The sequence below is a fragment of the Panicum virgatum genome, chromosome 5N (genome assembly GCF_016808335.1).
Source record: "Panicum virgatum strain AP13 chromosome 5N, P.virgatum_v5, whole genome shotgun sequence".
Taxonomy (NCBI): Eukaryota; Viridiplantae; Streptophyta; class Magnoliopsida; order Poales; family Poaceae; genus Panicum; species Panicum virgatum.
Window position 1 is genome coordinate 13,216,153 of NC_053149.1, and position 17,374 is coordinate 13,233,526.

At 42.3% G+C, this 17,374-nt stretch overlaps 1 protein-coding gene and 1 long non-coding RNA gene across 6 annotated transcripts; one reads left to right on the forward strand and one right to left on the reverse strand.

The window, feature by feature from the left end:
- Nucleotides 1-1,403: 1,403 nt before the first annotated feature.
- On the reverse strand, nucleotides 1,404-5,647 carry LOC120676596. Its single transcript, XR_005675917.1, has 2 exons — nucleotides 5,045-5,647; nucleotides 1,404-3,605 (listed from the first exon to the last, which is right to left on the reverse strand). It is a non-coding gene; the product is annotated as an uncharacterized LOC120676596 (long non-coding RNA).
- A 4,506-nt stretch (nucleotides 5,648-10,153) lies between these two features.
- On the forward strand, nucleotides 10,154-16,377 carry LOC120676466 (protein FAR1-RELATED SEQUENCE 9-like). 5 transcript variants are annotated; one of them, XM_039957757.1, is made up of 7 exons: nucleotides 10,154-10,382; nucleotides 10,811-10,970; nucleotides 12,700-12,830; nucleotides 12,947-13,021; nucleotides 13,586-13,693; nucleotides 13,776-13,856; nucleotides 13,940-16,377. In XM_039957757.1, exons 3-7 carry the CDS (start codon nucleotides 12,753-12,755, stop codon nucleotides 15,803-15,805), a joined length of 2,208 nt encoding a protein of 735 aa, XP_039813691.1. In that variant the 5' UTR covers nucleotides 10,154-10,382; nucleotides 10,811-10,970; nucleotides 12,700-12,752; the 3' UTR covers nucleotides 15,806-16,377. The 5 variants fall into 5 exon arrangements, with proteins under 5 accessions (XP_039813691.1, XP_039813694.1, XP_039813693.1 ...); XM_039957760.1 differs by having other exon boundaries at nucleotides 13,827-13,856; XM_039957759.1 differs by having other exon boundaries at nucleotides 12,947-13,006.
- Nucleotides 16,378-17,374: the final 997 nt, after the last annotated feature.

Consider the following 17,374-nt stretch of genomic DNA (forward strand, 5'->3'; position numbering starts at 1 on the left):
CACCGTGGCGTCACATGGCCCGTCGTCTTCGGACGTTTGTGTGACATGTGTTTGGGACCTCAGATGAAACAATTAACCGAGTTTAGAAATCTAGATGCACGATTTGAGAGCTCAGGGACCTAACCGTAATCTCAGGACAAGTTTGGGGACTTGCGGTGCAATTTACTCTACAAAATAAGATTTCACTTGAGTATATTTCATTAAAAAAAGTATTTATGACATACAGGTCCCACATGTCATACATGCAATGTTGGCAAGTTTTGGTATAGTTATAATCCAAACATCCTTTTCTTCACATTTGCCCATGAATTGGTATGGTTACAAACCAAACTCTATTCTTTTGCCCGTGATTTGGTAACACCCACGTTTTGGCAACACCAAATTTTGGTAAGGCTCATACGCGTAACAAACCAAAGAAGCCCAATATGCATGTTTGTCATGAGAGAAGCTAGGATAAGTAAGGAAAGGGAAATAAAATCACTCACAAGGTCAACCACAACCGGATCTTTTAAGTACTCGCTGGAAATTTTTCTTATCCAAGAAGGCATTGTTGCAGAAAACAGCATACTCTGACGGTTCTGTGGCAAATGCTCCATGATCACCTCAACATCTTCATCAAAACCCACAGCCAGCATCTGGTCAACTTCATCTAGAACCACAAACAGGATCTTTGAAAGGTTCAGAACACCTCTTCTCAAAAGATCGATAAGCCGACCTGGTGTTCCAACTACAATGTCCACACCGTAGTTAAGACTTCTCATTTGCTGATTGACGGGAACACCTCCATAGACACAGAGAGTGTCCGATGGAGCAGATTCTCTAAATTCCTTCTCAACCTGTCGGGCGAGCTCTCTTGTCGGTGCCAACACTATGGCTAAAGGGTTCCTGCCCCTTCTGCGAGCACCTCACTATGTAATTATTACCATAAATCCGACCCTTTACCTGGAAGGCAAATGAAAAGGATTGTGGAATATGAAAGAGAAACTAACCCATGCTTATCATTTTGTCTGATAATTCTGTCCATGATAGGAATACCAAAGGCCAAGGTCTTTCCGGTCCCAGTTCGAGCGCGGCCAATCATGTCTTTTCCTTGCATAGCCGGCTCAAGAACAGCCCTCTGGACAGCAAAGTAGCATGCTAAGAATCATACTGCAAGTCCAACATCATGACATTTAAACCATCTCTATAAATAAGATGGCGGGTAGATGTTCAGCACTTGCTAGTCTGGTTTTTTGCACATTACTTACAAATCAGACTAGTTATATTTTGCACAATATTCGACAAACACGTACCAATGGAATGGAAATAGTGCAGGGTAGAATAGAACCTAATGATTCCAACCTAACAGTTCCAAACAGTTGGACAGCCTAGAATTTCCAACGAAAACAGCTTCTGAGACCAAATTAGACATTTTCTTTTTTTCTTATTCATTTTTTTTCAGATGAATCGGTCGCTTGCAAAAGATACAGTAGTAGCAGCGCTCAGTTAGACAATATACAACTGCGAAATTCGATTGAAGTTCGCAATTCAGTAGCTTGTGTGTGGATGGTGTTCAGAGCTTATAATATCGCAACTAGCATTTCCTCTGACAAGTGCTGCCATATCATTGGTACGCTCGACATTCGACAAGTCGAACACGTGACGCTGTTTCGGAGTGCTATGCTTATTCACCTGCTCTGTTGTTCTCTGCAGCACTGTCAGTTACTCAACAAAATTACAGCAAAAACCAAAGCATGTTGTGTTGCTGTCTGCCTCGTCTCCAGGAGGAAAAAGAAGAGAACAGCCAAAGTGGCTTTTGATTCCATACCATACAAGCATCTGCGCTCCTGCAGCGGCACTTTTTTTTTCTATAACCCCAGAAAGAACTAAAAATGGATACACTTTTCTGCGTCTGTAGTCTTCTTTCAAGTGTTATTTTTTTCTCAATGCATTAAATTAGAAGAAACAATGTAAAAAACCCCTCAATTTCTCAATTAAATACTTCCAGTGTACTAATCAGAAAACACAAACATGATGTTTCCATGAAACTTCCATGATCGGAAGCAATAGCATTATCCATTTGTATACACATAATACAACATGCAAGCCAACATGATACAATGGACATTACATTCCTCCGTAGGTAGGAGAAAACTCCAACTTAAAAAAGACTACAATTAGTTAATGCACGTAAGCATACATCTCCTGTGATCTAACAGCCCACATGGGCGCTCCAAAAAGCTACCAAAAACAAGATCTAATGAAGGTCATTGGAGCTGTAAAAAATCTGGAGGAGAAAAAGTACTACCATGCCACAAAGTTTCACCAAAAAGTACTTCTACTATATTTATAGTATTTGAATGTGATGATGAAGATTGAGAGACTCTAAGCGACAAGGAGGAAGATACTAGAGATATGAAAATAGAGTCTAGTCTTCATGAAGATGAGCCACAAGAGTATGTGGGAGACAGAGAGGGAGCATTGGTGATCCATGAAGATTTGAAAACATGAGATGATGTGAAGAAGCTTCGGGAAAGATATAGTTGCAAAGATCTTAGGTATGCCAATACGTCACGAACTCAGGTAATTTTGCCTTCATACAAGGAATTATTTAGAGGGCAAACAACTAGAAGAGTAAAGAAGAAAAAGGAGATGCATATTTGCACGAAGTATATAGGGAAGCTCCAACTAAAGGTTGAGAAGTACGAGTCAACGGAAGATCGATCATATCACCAGGACAAGAGAAGAAGAAGGTTCGAAACGGCATAGCACAGAAGATGCAAGGGGCGGTGCGCAGTGGTTTGATCACCAGTGACAAGTATGCATTGAGGGGGAGTGCTGAAATATGCAACCCATACTTGGAACATTCTAGAAGTTTGTGGAAATCACAAGAAACTAACTTTGCAATGCATGAGGATAAGATCATGCTAAGGTAAGAAAGAGTGGAGGCAAGTATGGGTAATAGTTATCATGCTTCATGGTGAAATATAGAATTCTCTAGAGGAAAGATATTTGTATGATAGGATAAAGATGGAGAAAACTATAGAAATGCAGAAGAGTGTAGAAGGTGGACACATAGTAACACCATATGAATCATGGAGTCCTATAAATAGGGGTGTCCCCCTTCCCTTGCCATACCATGGCATAAGAGATCTCAAGTAGGAGATGGCAAGGTAGTCATGTAGTGTAGTGGTGTTATGGTAGGATAGCTACATAAAGAGTGTAAGTGTCATCTTGTGTTGTCAAGTTGAGTTGTGAATAAAAGTTTGAGTTCCCTTGTAAGTGTCAGTCTCTAAGTACTTAATGTATAAGTTGTGATCTATTGTAGGCTGGCTCTACCACCGGGATCACAAAGGGTATGGGCTTCTTCTGTTGGTAGGCTCTGCCACCCGGAAGTGAGAAGGCGACTATGCCGTCGAAAGGACTCTATACACTAAGTAGCTAGAAATTGGAAAAGTTAACCGATTCTAGAGTGAGTTGGTGTGTCTTAGGTGCAGGTCTCTGCATTGTGAGTATTAGGTGTACGGAATAGGAAGGAGAGGAAGGCAACCTACCCTTGCTGCGCGCTCGGACGGCGAGTCAATCACCACGTGCGGTGGGGAGGACTGCATGGCGCCTTTGAGATCCTACAAAAAAATTTCAGACCCACCATGTATAGGACCAGGCACAAAACTGTAACAAAATTTCAGACCCACCATGTATAGGACCAGGCACAAAACTGTAACAACCTCTTCTGCAAATTTGTGTAATGAGCTAAAAGTACCAAATCCCAGAAGCAGGATAAAATACTTATGCTGCAGCTCAGAAAAGTGATTCCACAAACGAACAAGAAAATGGGCCACGCTAATTTACGGTCAACCGTAGGGACCCCTTCCCTACGGTCGATATTCCGACCGTTGCTTCTTTTCCATTTATAGAAATTTTTTTGTCGTTTTCTGATTAAAAAAATACAAGAAAAAATTTGGAGACCAAAAAAACATTTCAAGCAAAATAGAGAGCAAAAAAAAATTTCAAGAAAAAAAATTGGAGAGCAGAAAAATTTCAAGAAATTTTTTTTTGCATCATTAAAAAAATATTCATCCGAAAATCAAAGGAATTCAAAAAAATTTGTGAAATTTTTTTTGCAAAAAAAATTTGACTGGGCGCGGCAGCTCGCCGCACCGCCTCCCTGCCGCGGCCCCGGTGCTGGGGGCCGCGGATCCGGGGCCGCGAGCCCCTGCCGCCGCGGATCCGGGGCCGTCGGAGAGAGGCTGAGGTGCCCGCCGCCGCAGTGCTCCCCTCCATCCGCTCCGCCGTCGCCGCTCGCGGTGCCCGCCGTCGCCGCTCGCGGTGCCCGCCATCGCGCCGCTCGCCTGGGTTGGGGGGAGGCGAAGCTCCCGTCCCGGGATAGTCAGATTCAGAGGGAGAGTGAAGAAAAGAGAAAAGAAAAGGGAGGGGCGCGGGCGTGAATGGGTGGGGCTGCACGCGAGCATGAGTGGGTGAAAATCGACCGTAACTTTTGGAAGTCACGGGCGACTGCAATTTCAGCATCGCGCAAGAAAACCCACTTGTAATACTTTTTATGAAATGCAATAAATTTTGAGCCACCCATGCCAGAAGCACATCACAAACAGATGCTCAAAACTTTCCTGCTAAGAGCTACAATCAGCATGCAACCAAATTAAGAAATTGAGATCTAGCTGTGAAGCCGTGCCACAAGAACATGACAACCTAAGATGCATAAAATTCTCTGGTCACCAACTTCCATGCTGCAGTTATAACAGCAAAAACATGATAAGAGTAATGTAACCAAATTTAGAGCTAACCATTGCAGAAGTGTATGATAATAACAGAACCACAACAGTAAGAGTAACAATATTATGAAAGGCCCACACCATGCGCAACCAACATAGCCTAACCTAAAATATTCCCAGGCAGCAGCTAATTCCCACATAAATACACCCCTAATCTTAATAGACAAAACCAAGAAGCAAACTTGCTATACAGTCTTCAATAGACAGTACTGTCATATCATCACAAGGCCAAATTGGGGACAGGGTAGAGCGAATGAGAGTGTGGACTTCACCTTTTTGAGTTCAAGAAGCTCATCCCAGTCGACATCAACAAATTGATACTCAAATTCAGCAAGCTCGCAATCAGCAAAGGACAGTACTGTCATATCATCAGTTGAAGTAGGAGCGCGACCAGCATGTTTTTGGCAGAATCTTGGTTTAAACAACTATGTTAAACTTACATCCAGATTAAACAACAATTATCAACTACTAACTGTATCATACGACAATCATAGAGAACCAAATTACGGCTTACTGATTCTAGGGTTTAGTAGGATGCAAATTAATGAAGGGATGAGTGTGTACCAGGTGACGTACGGTGCAGGGTACCAGAGGGCGGCCGACCGCCGGGTGTTCATGTGGTGCTGCTCTTTTCTCCTCTGGAGGCCGGCAACAGCTTGGAGGGAGGCACCGTCCTCGACGCCGGCCGGAGCAGCCCGGAGGGAGGGGCGCGGGTTGGAGGCCGCCGGGAGCCCGGAGGGACGCGACGACATGCTGAGCTGCGTCACAGGGCGGCGGGGCGAGTGTCCAGGCCTCCAGGCGAGGGCACGACGTCGGCGGCGGGCTGAGCGGAGTCACAGGGCGGCGGGGCGAGCGTCCAAGCCTCCAGGCGAGGGCACGGCGTCGGCGACGGGCAGAGCGGCGTCATAGGGCAGCGGGGCGAGCGTCCAGGCCTCTAGGCGAGGTCACGGCGTTAGCGGCTGGCTGAGCGGTGTCACAGGGCGACGGGGCGAGCGTCCAGGCCTCCAGGACGCCTAGGCGTTAGTGCCCTTTTTTATTTGACAATGTGCAATGACAACAATGCCCTTTGAACAATAAAATCAACAAAAAAATTATTTTGCAGAGGTATTGGGTGGTATTAGGAAGTATAGGAAAGTATTTCCAAGCATGGTAAAAGCGTGGTATTGGGTGGTATTAGGAAGTATAGGAAAGTATAGGAAATTATTTTGCTGATAGGTATTCCTTGTATCGTGGCCAATCACGCGGCCCGCAGTTCGACAATATCCTATCCCAGTCCCATGCTCTTTCAAAGAGCTCTGAGCAAGACAGGGAACGATGAAATAAACAAACGGTAAGCATGGATGAGTGAAAAGGGAAGCAACCAATCATCCCCTCTTCTTCTCCATTGTAATGGCTAAACAGGGGGGAAACAGAACTGCATCGTCACATCATCAATAGCAAATCAAACAAACCGACATACCAACCTGGGTAAGCCAACATCTCCAGAGGCGGTGGGTGAATGTAATAATCTTCCTTGCGATCTTCACAGTGTTTCGCCAATCTCTCCATCAGCAGTGGCTCTTTGCACTTTATGCCTTCCCAAATACTCTTCTGCGAAGCTTCATCCATCACAAAGTCCTCCTCCTTCTCCGCCACCACGTCATCCACCTCCTCCTCCTCGTCCCCAGTCCACCAGTAGAGCCGCCGCGTGTCATGGAGAATGAAGCATTTGATTGTACCCGGATCTAAGCTTTTTGGGTGGGTGGGCGATTTGAGGGTAGAGTAGGGCTGATATTCTATGGATTGGGGATGAAATTAACCACCGGCGGGGGATTGGAGAAGAACAAGATCCCTATTGGACTGCTGATGATGAGAAGTTGATCCAACCTCCATCTCTTTGAGTTTTCGAAGTAGGGGCATGGAAATGGTTACCTGCAATCTTGGATTCTTGGCAGTGCACGTTCCAGTTTCAGCCCGTTATACTTCTTTCTGGCCCATTCCGCACGATTCGTTTTCTTCTTTTCCGGGCCAGCTAACTTTTCTCAGCCCCTGGGGTCTCTCTTTCTCTCTCAGAAAAAAAAAGAAAAAAAAGGACATCAACTGGGTTTATCATTTATCCTCAGCCTGCATCATTTTTCTGATTTACATTCTATTTTCTTGTATATTTATTACTCACCTCCGTTCATAACTAATTGAAAATGTTGATTTTTACCGTTCATAATTTGACTGATAGTAATTTTAGAGACATTTAGTCGACCATGGTGGTAGTATTGGATTGTACTTTTAACATGTATGTCTTCTATTGTATGTAATTGCACAAATATTTGTCAATTATACGAGAGAAGGTAATTGTGGAGTCAGTCAATAGTTAACATGCTTAAGGTGGGGACTGGTTGGCATTCTGCCGTGAGTTCTATTATTCGGGAGGCTTTGCGTTTATGTAATGGGTCGCCGGAAGTTAAATGTTAGGCCGTGAGAAGAGAGCGGAATATGGTAGCACACAAGCTCGCACAGTTGGCGAAACGCACGGTCCACACAGCAGTGTGGCGTGTGTAGGTTCCCCGCTGTATCAAGGAATTGGTTACTCGCGAATGTAATTTGCAAAATGAGTGATCAATAAAGCTCTTTTTTCATCGCAAAAAAAGAAGAAAAACTCTGTGCGTGAGTCCGGTCTGTGTGTTTTGTAAACCTTGAAGTCTGGAGGTTTTGTGCTCTTTTGCTGTGCACGTAAGCTGGAAACCCCAGCAGGCTCGAATGTTGCTTTCTAATGATAAGAGCAGGACCGAAAAAAAAAAATAGCGTCGGATGCGGCATTTGCCTCTGGAGCGGTGGAGCCCCTGCACAAGTAGCTTAGGCAAGTAGTACTTGCTGTGAGACCTGAGACTGATCCTTTGGAGGGCCGGGCGAGAGGCGAGCGATTACGGGGAATAGGGCTTCGTGCACCGCTGCCGCTTCGATGAGGGCGCGGTCATCATCGCCGTGACGGGCCTCCTGCTCCACGTCTGGTCGAGGCGTCGGGCCGATAAGCTTGTGCTCAAGAGCAACGATGACGAGCTTCGCCGACTCCATGAGACGCTCACGCTCCAGAGCGATGAGCTGGAGGAGTACCGCTAGGCTGCACCTAGTGACGGAGCTTCCTCTTTGGTAATTTGGCAAGGAGGGTCAATTTAATATAACTTTTGTCAAAGTCAAGATAAGTTAACTTTGACTATATTTATAGATAAAGTTATGAATTTCTAAAACTTAAAACAAGTAGATCATAAAAACAGAATTTACGATGAGTAGATCGGTCTTGATAATGTTCATAGCAGAAAAAACTCTTTCCACAGATGCTGTTGCTACTGGAAGGAGCAATGCTAGCTCAATTAAACGATAGACCAAAAGAAACATCAAATGTCTTTCAGTTTCAACCATCTTCACCGACAAACTCCCAAAATCATGACAGCTAGTAAAATCATCAATTCTTCTAACATGACGAATAAAGGTTTGAAGTTGATCCTTTATATTTGAAAGATCATTAGTGGAGAAGTCTGCATCATAAATCCCTGCTACCATAACAAGTTTGTCAACATTGAACTTAGAGAAAGAGTCTCTTGGATCTAAACAAGAAAAGCATTCAAGTAATTCAGAAGAAACTTCATTGAAGCGATGATTCATTTTTGTGTTTATAGCATCTACAACAGCATAGAAGGTGTCAATACGATAATGATGCTCTTCAGTGACCATGATCCTTTTTTCTTGCCTTGAGTGGCCCCATCTTGGTCTTGGTGCATTCATAGATGGTATCTCAATTTACTTTGGATCACAAAATGCTTTAACTTTAGAAAATAGTGCCTCCCAACCATTCTCTCTCAAGTCAATCAATCGTGCTTTCACATCAACAGGCAAGATATGGCTTGAACAATATTTTTATCTCTCCTTTGCAAGAGAAGTGACAACTCATTTGTAATGCGAAACAATTTCAGCATCATCTTCATAATGAACACAAAATTAAAACTCTTCATCTTGTGTACCAAACCTCCAGCATTGTTCGGATTCCTTTTATCTTGACTAACAAAACTCAACACCGGTAGAATAGCATATCACATTGACTCAATATGAAGTAATGTAGTAAAGTGTGAACCCCATCTAGTGTCTCCAGGTCTAGTCAAGGTATGGCGGCCGCCACGGCTTGACAACTAGTGGCTCCGTCACTGGTACGACTCAATGTTTGCTGCTGGAAGCGTGAGCCCATGTGAATAAAAATCAAGCATTGTGATTGGATGAAAAGAAAAGTCGAATGCAAGCCGGAGGTGACAGTCGGATGTGTAGCAGCTCTCTGCAAACATATACTGTACTAAATTTTACCATCTGATCATGATTTAAAGAGTCTAGTTACTTCCATAATCCCATATGCACTTTTTTGGAAACACCGCCAGTTATCTATCTTTATTTTTGAAAGTAATGAAAATCTTTAGATCAAGATCTAACGATAGAAATTGCATGTATGCACCATTTCACTTAAATTTTATTTGCACTAAAACCAACAAATAAGATGCTCAGTAAGGAGGTGCACGGTAGATATAAATTGCCGTACGTGTGGTGTACTTATGATACAACCGCCGACCAGTCTTTGATGCTTCAGTCTGGATCCCCCCACACCACCCTCACACTAAAAAAATAAAATGGAGCCCACAATTGTTGGCGCGCTGCAGCGATGGGTCACTATAGGTATTTTGTTTAACGTAGGTACTTGGTTCGCACGTGCTCTCGAGTAGTTTTTATTTTTATAAGGAGACGGTAGAGTAAGTTGGTTGACTGGTTGGTGCGCACTTGCACAATTTAATTTTATATGTTATTATATTATTTTAGAAGTTATCATTATATTCTATGATTTTGCGTCTAACTTAATTTTAAAAACTATTGTCTTAAAGTACAATTTTGAGTCAAACTAATTTTATGAGTTATAGAATATAAGTTTGAGTTAAACTTAATTTTGTAAATGATCATAAAACGTATATTTACAACTAATCGGATGTTTATAATTTTAGTCGAACTTAAATTTATGAGTTATAGAGTATAAGTTTGAGTAAAACTTATCTTTATAAGTTATCATTAAACTTATGTTTTTTGTCGTGGTTTGCATAGATTTTCACAAAAATTGCAGTTTCCACAAAATATGTTCTCTTATAAGTTTGAGTCAAACTTAACTTTATAAGCTATCATTAAACCTATGTTTTACAAGAGCAGTGAAGTATAAACGCTTATACTCATATGACGTTTGAATGAAAAAGCAGGTAATTGAATCTCGAGGTAGGCAAAATAAAGTGTAAAAATAAAATAGAAAAATAACAAAATAATCAGAAATAAAAAATCTGAAGAAGAAAAAAGAAAAATAAAAGACTGTCAGGTATCCTTGAGCAACCAGCTCGCGAGTACCCGTGCAATAGTGGCCCCCTCCCTCTCTTCTGAAGCCCCGATCCGCTTGTCCAGTGTTAAAAAAAAATCTCAATCCCCTTCACTCGGGCTCGATCTACCGCCGCCATCGCCAATTCGCCATCACTGGTTGCTCCCTCCCTACCGTGTCTTCCATACTTGCTGGTCAGCGAGGACGTGACCCAGATGAGGGCAAAGGGAGGGTCTGTATTGCTGGTGAGCCACGATTCCCCTCCTCTTAGATTTTTGTTCCTTCTGTGCTTGCGCCGTCGCGCGGCGCTTCTGGGATTTTTAGCAACGGGGTGTTTGGCAGGCAGCAGTACACATGGGCGGTTGAAATTTTCCTCTAATCTTTTTTTTTGAACAAGAAATTTTCCTCCAATCATAAACCCTAAACCCTAGACGATGAAGAAAACTGCTGAAATTTTTCACCTACCCCTGTTCTCCCGTCCTTTGGCAAGTGGCAACCCGAAATATTTCCTATACAAAACTGCAAATGGTAGGAATTGCAATTTTTTTTATATTAGCTAACTTCATCTATCAGCTAGCTGATTTGTTCTGTGCACTGTCGTCAAGTCTTTCCGATTTGCAATTTATTCCATGAATGGAGTGCGAGTGCTTAACGGGTACATTGTTATCTGCAGGTTAGCTGAAAAGCATAGCATCACCTCTTATCTTTATGCGAAGGTGAATTCCTCCCCAGCAAGGTATTCTGGTTGGTGGAGACTGGAGGTGCTGCTGCGGCACTTCCCGCAAAGAAGCTACTAGTAACTCCTTGCGCATTGGCATCTCATAGCTTGCCAGGTGAGATGCTTCGTGCCAATGTAATTTTGTAATTAACTTGATTCAACTGCCATCTGACATGTCTTTTTGGATGTAAGCTCACGATGACTGATCAATGTAGTTTATGTCCGCAAAAGAACTTTTTGTTTGCTCAAACTTATTGTAAAATGAAGCCTGGTTAAATTTTTAGAACAGAATCCCTTTAGTATTAAAATAGTTACAAGTTGAATAGTTAAGCACTTCAGCGGATTCTCCCCTACGTGCTATGCCATTTGAAACTTAGATAGCAGCTTTATTTTCAATTGTGAGACTAAAACAGTCTTTGGGTTTCTCACAACATCTTTTCAGTTACTGATGGGAAATCCCTCTGAATGATGTATGCATATCGCATCTGATTCCAGTAGGGTGCCATACAGGGAAACACTAAAACAGTGTTTGGGTTTCTTACAACATTTTTTCGGTTACTGATGAGAAATCCCTCTGAATGATTTATGCATACACTCCTATATCATTTTTGGGAAAAAAATGCTCATTCTTTGGTCCAGGAATGTAAAAAGAACTTCAGTTCATACCAGGAATGAGAACAGTGTTAGTAAATAAAAGAAACCTTGTGTTAGTTTGTCTGTCTTTGCTGTTTCATCGAGTCTGTTAGAGGGACTAGCCCAGTCAAGTGTCTTTCTCTTTCAGTTATTAGTGGGAGCACTAGGACCAGGTTATGCACCATGTTCAGCAGCATGCCTGAAGAATAGTAGCGGTAGTAGTGCGGCTAATGCCTGCATGCCCGGGCATGATCTCCATCACTGGGCAGTTGTAAATAGGCCTATATATATTTGGCAATATATGCAAAAAATGCTGCAGCTCCCACAGCACCAAAATCCACAGAGTTCATCTGTTTTCCAGCTTACATTTGGTAGTGAGAGCTTTGTTGAGGTCCTGAGATGGCGGATGGCCCGTCTGCGACTGCGGCTGCAGACCAAGCGGCGGCGGCGGCGTTGCGCACTGGAGGCAATGACGGCAGAGGCCGTCGTGGAGATGGAATCCCGCGCGCCCCCGTCAATCCCAGCTTCGCTGGAAGCGGCGTCACCAGGGACTCCGATCAGGCAACCAGCGGCGGTTCCAAGTCATCGCGCGCTGGCAGTGAGCGCAGTGATTGCATGATCTCACCCTCGCGACACCGAGGGTGTCGCCACGACCGGCAGCCCGGCCGTGCTGCGCATCATCAAGGAGGTCGCTGGCGCCGCCAACTACCCGATCCTGACCAAGATGAACTACAATCGCAGTTAGTGTTTCTTGAAACCGAAATATATTTTACCCGAATTAACCGCACCAAATTAACGGTATTAACCGGACGCCCATGCCTACTTCCTCCCCAATCCTCTTGAGAATCCTCCTTCCTCTTGTAGCTGACATTTAGGCTGAATGTAGTGTTGATGGGTTGATCCCTGCGTGAGGGATGGGGACATGCAGATTTCATCCTAGGTAGGGCAGCCGCCCTTAGTCGCCCTATTGCTGGGTCCACGGCTACCTTGCGCATGGGTGTCTTGTAGAAATTTTGTAAGCTCACCTGAAAATGAGTTGCTTCAGGGGGAGTGAATTGTTCTGTTCGGAAGGAGCTGCATCATTCTGTATATTTATATGTATTTATGGTATGAGATAGCATATCAATTTCTTTATCCAAAGTTCTGTTTTTGCCTGTTTCCCTTTGAAGGGATGATAAATCACATTCACAATGGCTTAAATCTATATGCAGATAGAGGAGAAAAGGCTGAATTTGCACACGGTTGAGATTAACAAGAAAAATACATGGAGGGAAAGTGTAAACAAGCTGTGCTCTCACTGCCAGCTCAAACTATGACGGAGAGGAATTTGAAATCTGACCAGGTTAGAAACCTACAATTGAAATTAGTTTGTAATGAATAAATAAAGATTCCTGAAGCCGTCATAATAGTTTTTTTTTGTACAATAACATGGATCTTCTTATTCAATTAACATCGCAGGAATGTGAAACACTGATGACAGTAGAAAAGGAATCAACCATGGCAATTCTTGCAACGGAGGTAAGGAAAGAGAAGGCATGTATCTTTTTATGATAACTAGCAATGAACTTACATCGTACCTGCAATTCAGTTACATTCGCAAGTGTTCCATCTCTCTGTTTTGCACGATGTCAGTTTCTTCCAGACAATGGCATTTGATGGTTCCATTTGTTTCTCTTCTAAAGCATATCAGGAGTCCACCAAACCTCTTAAACATTCTTTTTGTTCGAATGACTCCGATCATTTCGAATGACTCCAATAATCTGAGAGCAACTTACCCCAGGACCTGATCAACACCGCACGCTCAGTAATCAATATGTGCCGCCACCCCCACCCCCGGCGAGACGCCACCATCTCCGCCCACGAAACCTTCGCCGCCTACCCTGCCCACGACACAACCACCGACGGATGTGCAAATGTTCATGTGCATTTTACTTTTTTTTTCAATTGTTCCAGAATGTATTGCTCTGATTTTGTCTAAATGTTCCTTCCACATACAAAATGAGAATACTCAAATATAATATTTTAATTTAAATACATAGAAGCCAGTGATAGCATTCAGATTTCAGAATCACAAAAAGGGGATTTTAACATATGCAGGAAAGTAGCAGAAAGGAGACAAATTTGGAAGAAAGGTATGGAATCATGGTTGGTGCTGAAAACAAGGATGGACAGTCTGGAAATCCAAGAGCTGAAGAAAGCTTTCAGGTGTTATTAAAACTATTGACTCAAGTATATAATCTTGCATAATTTGGCAATGTAAGCTTGATTCCAATGACGCTTCTTTCAGCAAGCACATCTATTGAATAATTCGGAAATTGATATGCTATCAGAATTACAGGCTCCTGAAGCTGCTGAGACATTTAGTCAGGTAAAGTTTTTACCCAAATTATTTGTTGCATTTTAAAGTTTTAAGGATGATTTTCTTTGGAAGTTTATGTTTCGCAATTATAGGAACATGAACAAGATAATGGGAATCTTGTTGGTAACGATGATGGAGAGGAAGACATCAATGAATTCCAAAATGACGGAGATGAAGCAGGTGACGGTGAGGAAGACTATTTTTTCCCAACTCCAGAAGATGCAGAGCAGGCTAGGCCCCCGGAGATTGGCATGATATTTGCTACACTACAAGATGCACATCGTTTTCTCAATGTCTATGGGCTAGTTACTGGATTTGTAATGAAGAAAGGAACTAATTACAAGCACAAGAAGATTACATTTGTGTGCAACAAAAGTGGGAAGATGCCAGAGCGTGGAACAGGAAATAGGAAAAGGAGATCCAATGCCATTGACAGAACAGAATGCCGGATGAAGGTGACTGTGAAACTTGTTGCAGGAAGATGGGAGATTAGAGCAGTGAATAAAGAACATAACCATCCACTTGTGGGTTTACCTTCACTCACCAAATTTTTTATCAGCCACAAATACATGTCCGAGGAAGAGAGAATCTTATCAAGAATATTGCAAGAAAGTAAAATTAAGCCGGCAGAGATAATGGAAATCTTCAGGAAACTAAGGTCCAGGTTAAAGAATATACCTGTCCAGAAAATGGATAACTGCATGAAACAGTCTGAGAGGCAGGCTGTAACTAAGAATACTGATATAGAGAGCACACTAGAACATCTCCGAAGATTTCAAAAGGAACAACCGGGTTTCATCTATGCTATAAATACTGATAATGGTAACACTGTCAGAAGTGTATTTTGGACAGATGCGCTGGCTAGATTGAATTATGCCTTGTATGGTGATTTCATTTCATTTGATACGAGTTATACCACTACTGAAAACAACATGTTGTTTGCACCACTAATAGGAATTAATGGCCATGGTAAGGCAATTGTTTTTGGTTGTGCTTTGCTTGAAAATGAGATGGCTGAGACACTCACATGGTTATTCAGGACCTTTCTGGATGTGATGGATGGGAAGAAACCGATTACAATAATTACACATCAGGGATTTGCTATGCAGAAATCAACTGCAGAGGCATTTCCTGATGCCTCGCATAGGTTCAGCATGTGGCATATGATGAGAGAAGCTGCAGCTGAATTTGGTGGTTCAATGGCAAATAGATCTGGATTGCAAGCTGAGCTAACACGCCTGGTGACGAATTCTTTAACTGCAGAGGAATTTGAGGATGGCTGGAAAGCAATGCTTCAGAAATATGATGCAGCATCAAATGCACACCTGAATCTCATGTATCAGACAAGATTAATGTGGGTGCCAGTTTACTTCAAACATGTGTTTTGCCCATTTATACGTTCCTCTGAAGGGAGCGACAACACAAATTCAATCTTCAAGGATGATGTTCCTCTGCAGGATACCATTGAAAATCTTATTTATCAGTATGATATCTTTCAGAAGGAGGTTGCTTGCATGGAACATGGATATAGATCTCAGTCTACTCCGAAAATACCGATGTATTGTACAAGGCAACCAATAGAAAGGCAAGCTGCCGAACTTTACACAGTGGGGTTATTCTTAAAATTTCAGAAAGAGCTACTTGATGCATCAGCTTTCAATGTTTTTGAAACGGATAAGGGCAGAATTTATACAGTGAAAAAAACACTGGATTATGAGGAGGCTGAATTTCTCAGCGATTCCTTTCCTATTGAAGTCGACATGAAAACCAACATGTTCAATTGTGTATGTTCAAAGTTTGAACGAGATGGAATACTTTGTTGCCATGTACTAAGACTTTTCACACAATTTGGAATTAACGAGATACCTCAACACTATATTAAGCAAAGGTGGACCAAGAAATATAGGGAGGAGGGATTACTGATTGCTCAGAGAAAACAGGATTGGATTGTTTCTTGAAAGGCCTTGATTTTTTGGTTTGATATTGATCAGTGATGGCAGTAATTTGTGCAGAAGTGAACATGGATTTAATCAAAGTAAAAAACTGCAGAGGAGCTTGAAAGATTTGAGTAGAAGCTGAAAAGGGGGCAGAAACAAAGCATATGAACATGGGGAGTGATGGCAAAGGGAATACCCACAAACTGCAAGGTGAATGATTGATGTGGGTTGGGTGTTTTGAAAGATAGGACATTTAGTTAGTAGGTATTAGTTAGATGAATTGTACAGCTCTCTAGATCCAGTCTGTTTTTTTTTCCTCGAATATGTTCCAGTCTGTTTTGTTGCCCGCCCCCCTCACAAATGCTGCATCATGATCCTCACTAGGCAATAAGAAACGTGGAGTTTCCTAGACCCCAACTCATACTGTCATTTTTGGTGTAGCTGTGGTTTCACTAATTAGGTTCGCAGACATCTAATTCTGATCCTTATCCATGAGGTGTTGATACAAAGTCTTGGTTAGTTTACCTTGTATGTTCACCGGTTTTTTGTTTGGCATTGTACTGGTCCTCCAAAGGCAAATTTTTGACCCCTAATTGTACACCCTTCAATTGTATGAGATTTACATTTCACTCCAACCCGATTTTGTTTTCTATTGTCAATGTAGTCCACGTTTACGCCATTCGATACACAATTTAGTTTACCGCTTAAGACTAGGTGCTCCATATTTTAGATAGCCTGGAGAATTGCCAAAGGGAGAAGAGTCGTTCTTTGCAAACCATTTGCCTGGCTGTATTTGTGAAAAAACATAGTGAGGAATGAAGGTGTTACAGGGATGATGATTCTCTTACCCCGTGCCTAAGGAAATACTCGGTATATAGGTACTTATGCTGCCTGCCTGCCAGCCAGCCGCGCCTTGCACATTTATTGAGTGGTGATCATAGGGTATATGTGCTGGTGCGAGTTGAGACACACAGCACTTGCGTATTATTCAAGGTTACCTTAAAAGTTTTGCATTAAGTACAGAAGATACTCTTCGAAGGTATCAATTCTAACACATCAATTTTCACACAAACCGAGCATATTGGACGTCAATTTTAACACAAACTGAGCATATTGGACGGGTAGAAGTACATAAAGGGTATGTATGTGCAGGGTATTTCTCTCCCCCCTAGTATTTGTTGTATCTGTAATCTATTTTCCTATTCATTCTATTGATGATGCTCAGCTAAAGTTTTTGTACTCAACGACACCAAAACTGGGGCACTTATGTTTCAATCAGATATTTAGATAAACAGAGAGGCAAATGATAGAGATCCCACGTGAGGCTCATCTTGTGAGTTGTTATCCACTTGTTTCTAATGTTGCACTCCGTCTGTTCTTAAATTGTTATCGTTGGGACAAAAGTTTTAGTTTATTTTTGAACTAGAATTGTTGTTCTAACCACAATTTAAAAACGGTGGGAGTATACCGTTATGCATGCTTGCGGATGAGAACAAGATACCTGCAAATTCGAATCTGTTCTATATGTTCATAGGTTGCTAATTGCATACAATAAAAAAACTGCAAATTATTATCAAACCGTAGCAGTTG

What these genes read in the sequence shown, in the direction of transcription:
- LOC120676466 (XM_039957757.1), top strand. Translation starts at nt 12,753, where the DNA reads ATGGAGGGAAAGTGTAAACAAGCTGTGCTCTCACTGCCAGCTCAAACT. An exon ending in GGAATTTGAAATCTGACCAG is followed by an intron (nt 12,831 to 12,946) that starts GTTAGAAACCTA and finishes TTAACATCGCAG; the next exon opens with GAATGTGAAACACTGATGAC. An exon ending in CTGCTGAGACATTTAGTCAG is followed by an intron (nt 13,857 to 13,939) that starts GTAAAGTTTTTA and finishes TCGCAATTATAG; the next exon opens with GAACATGAACAAGATAATGG.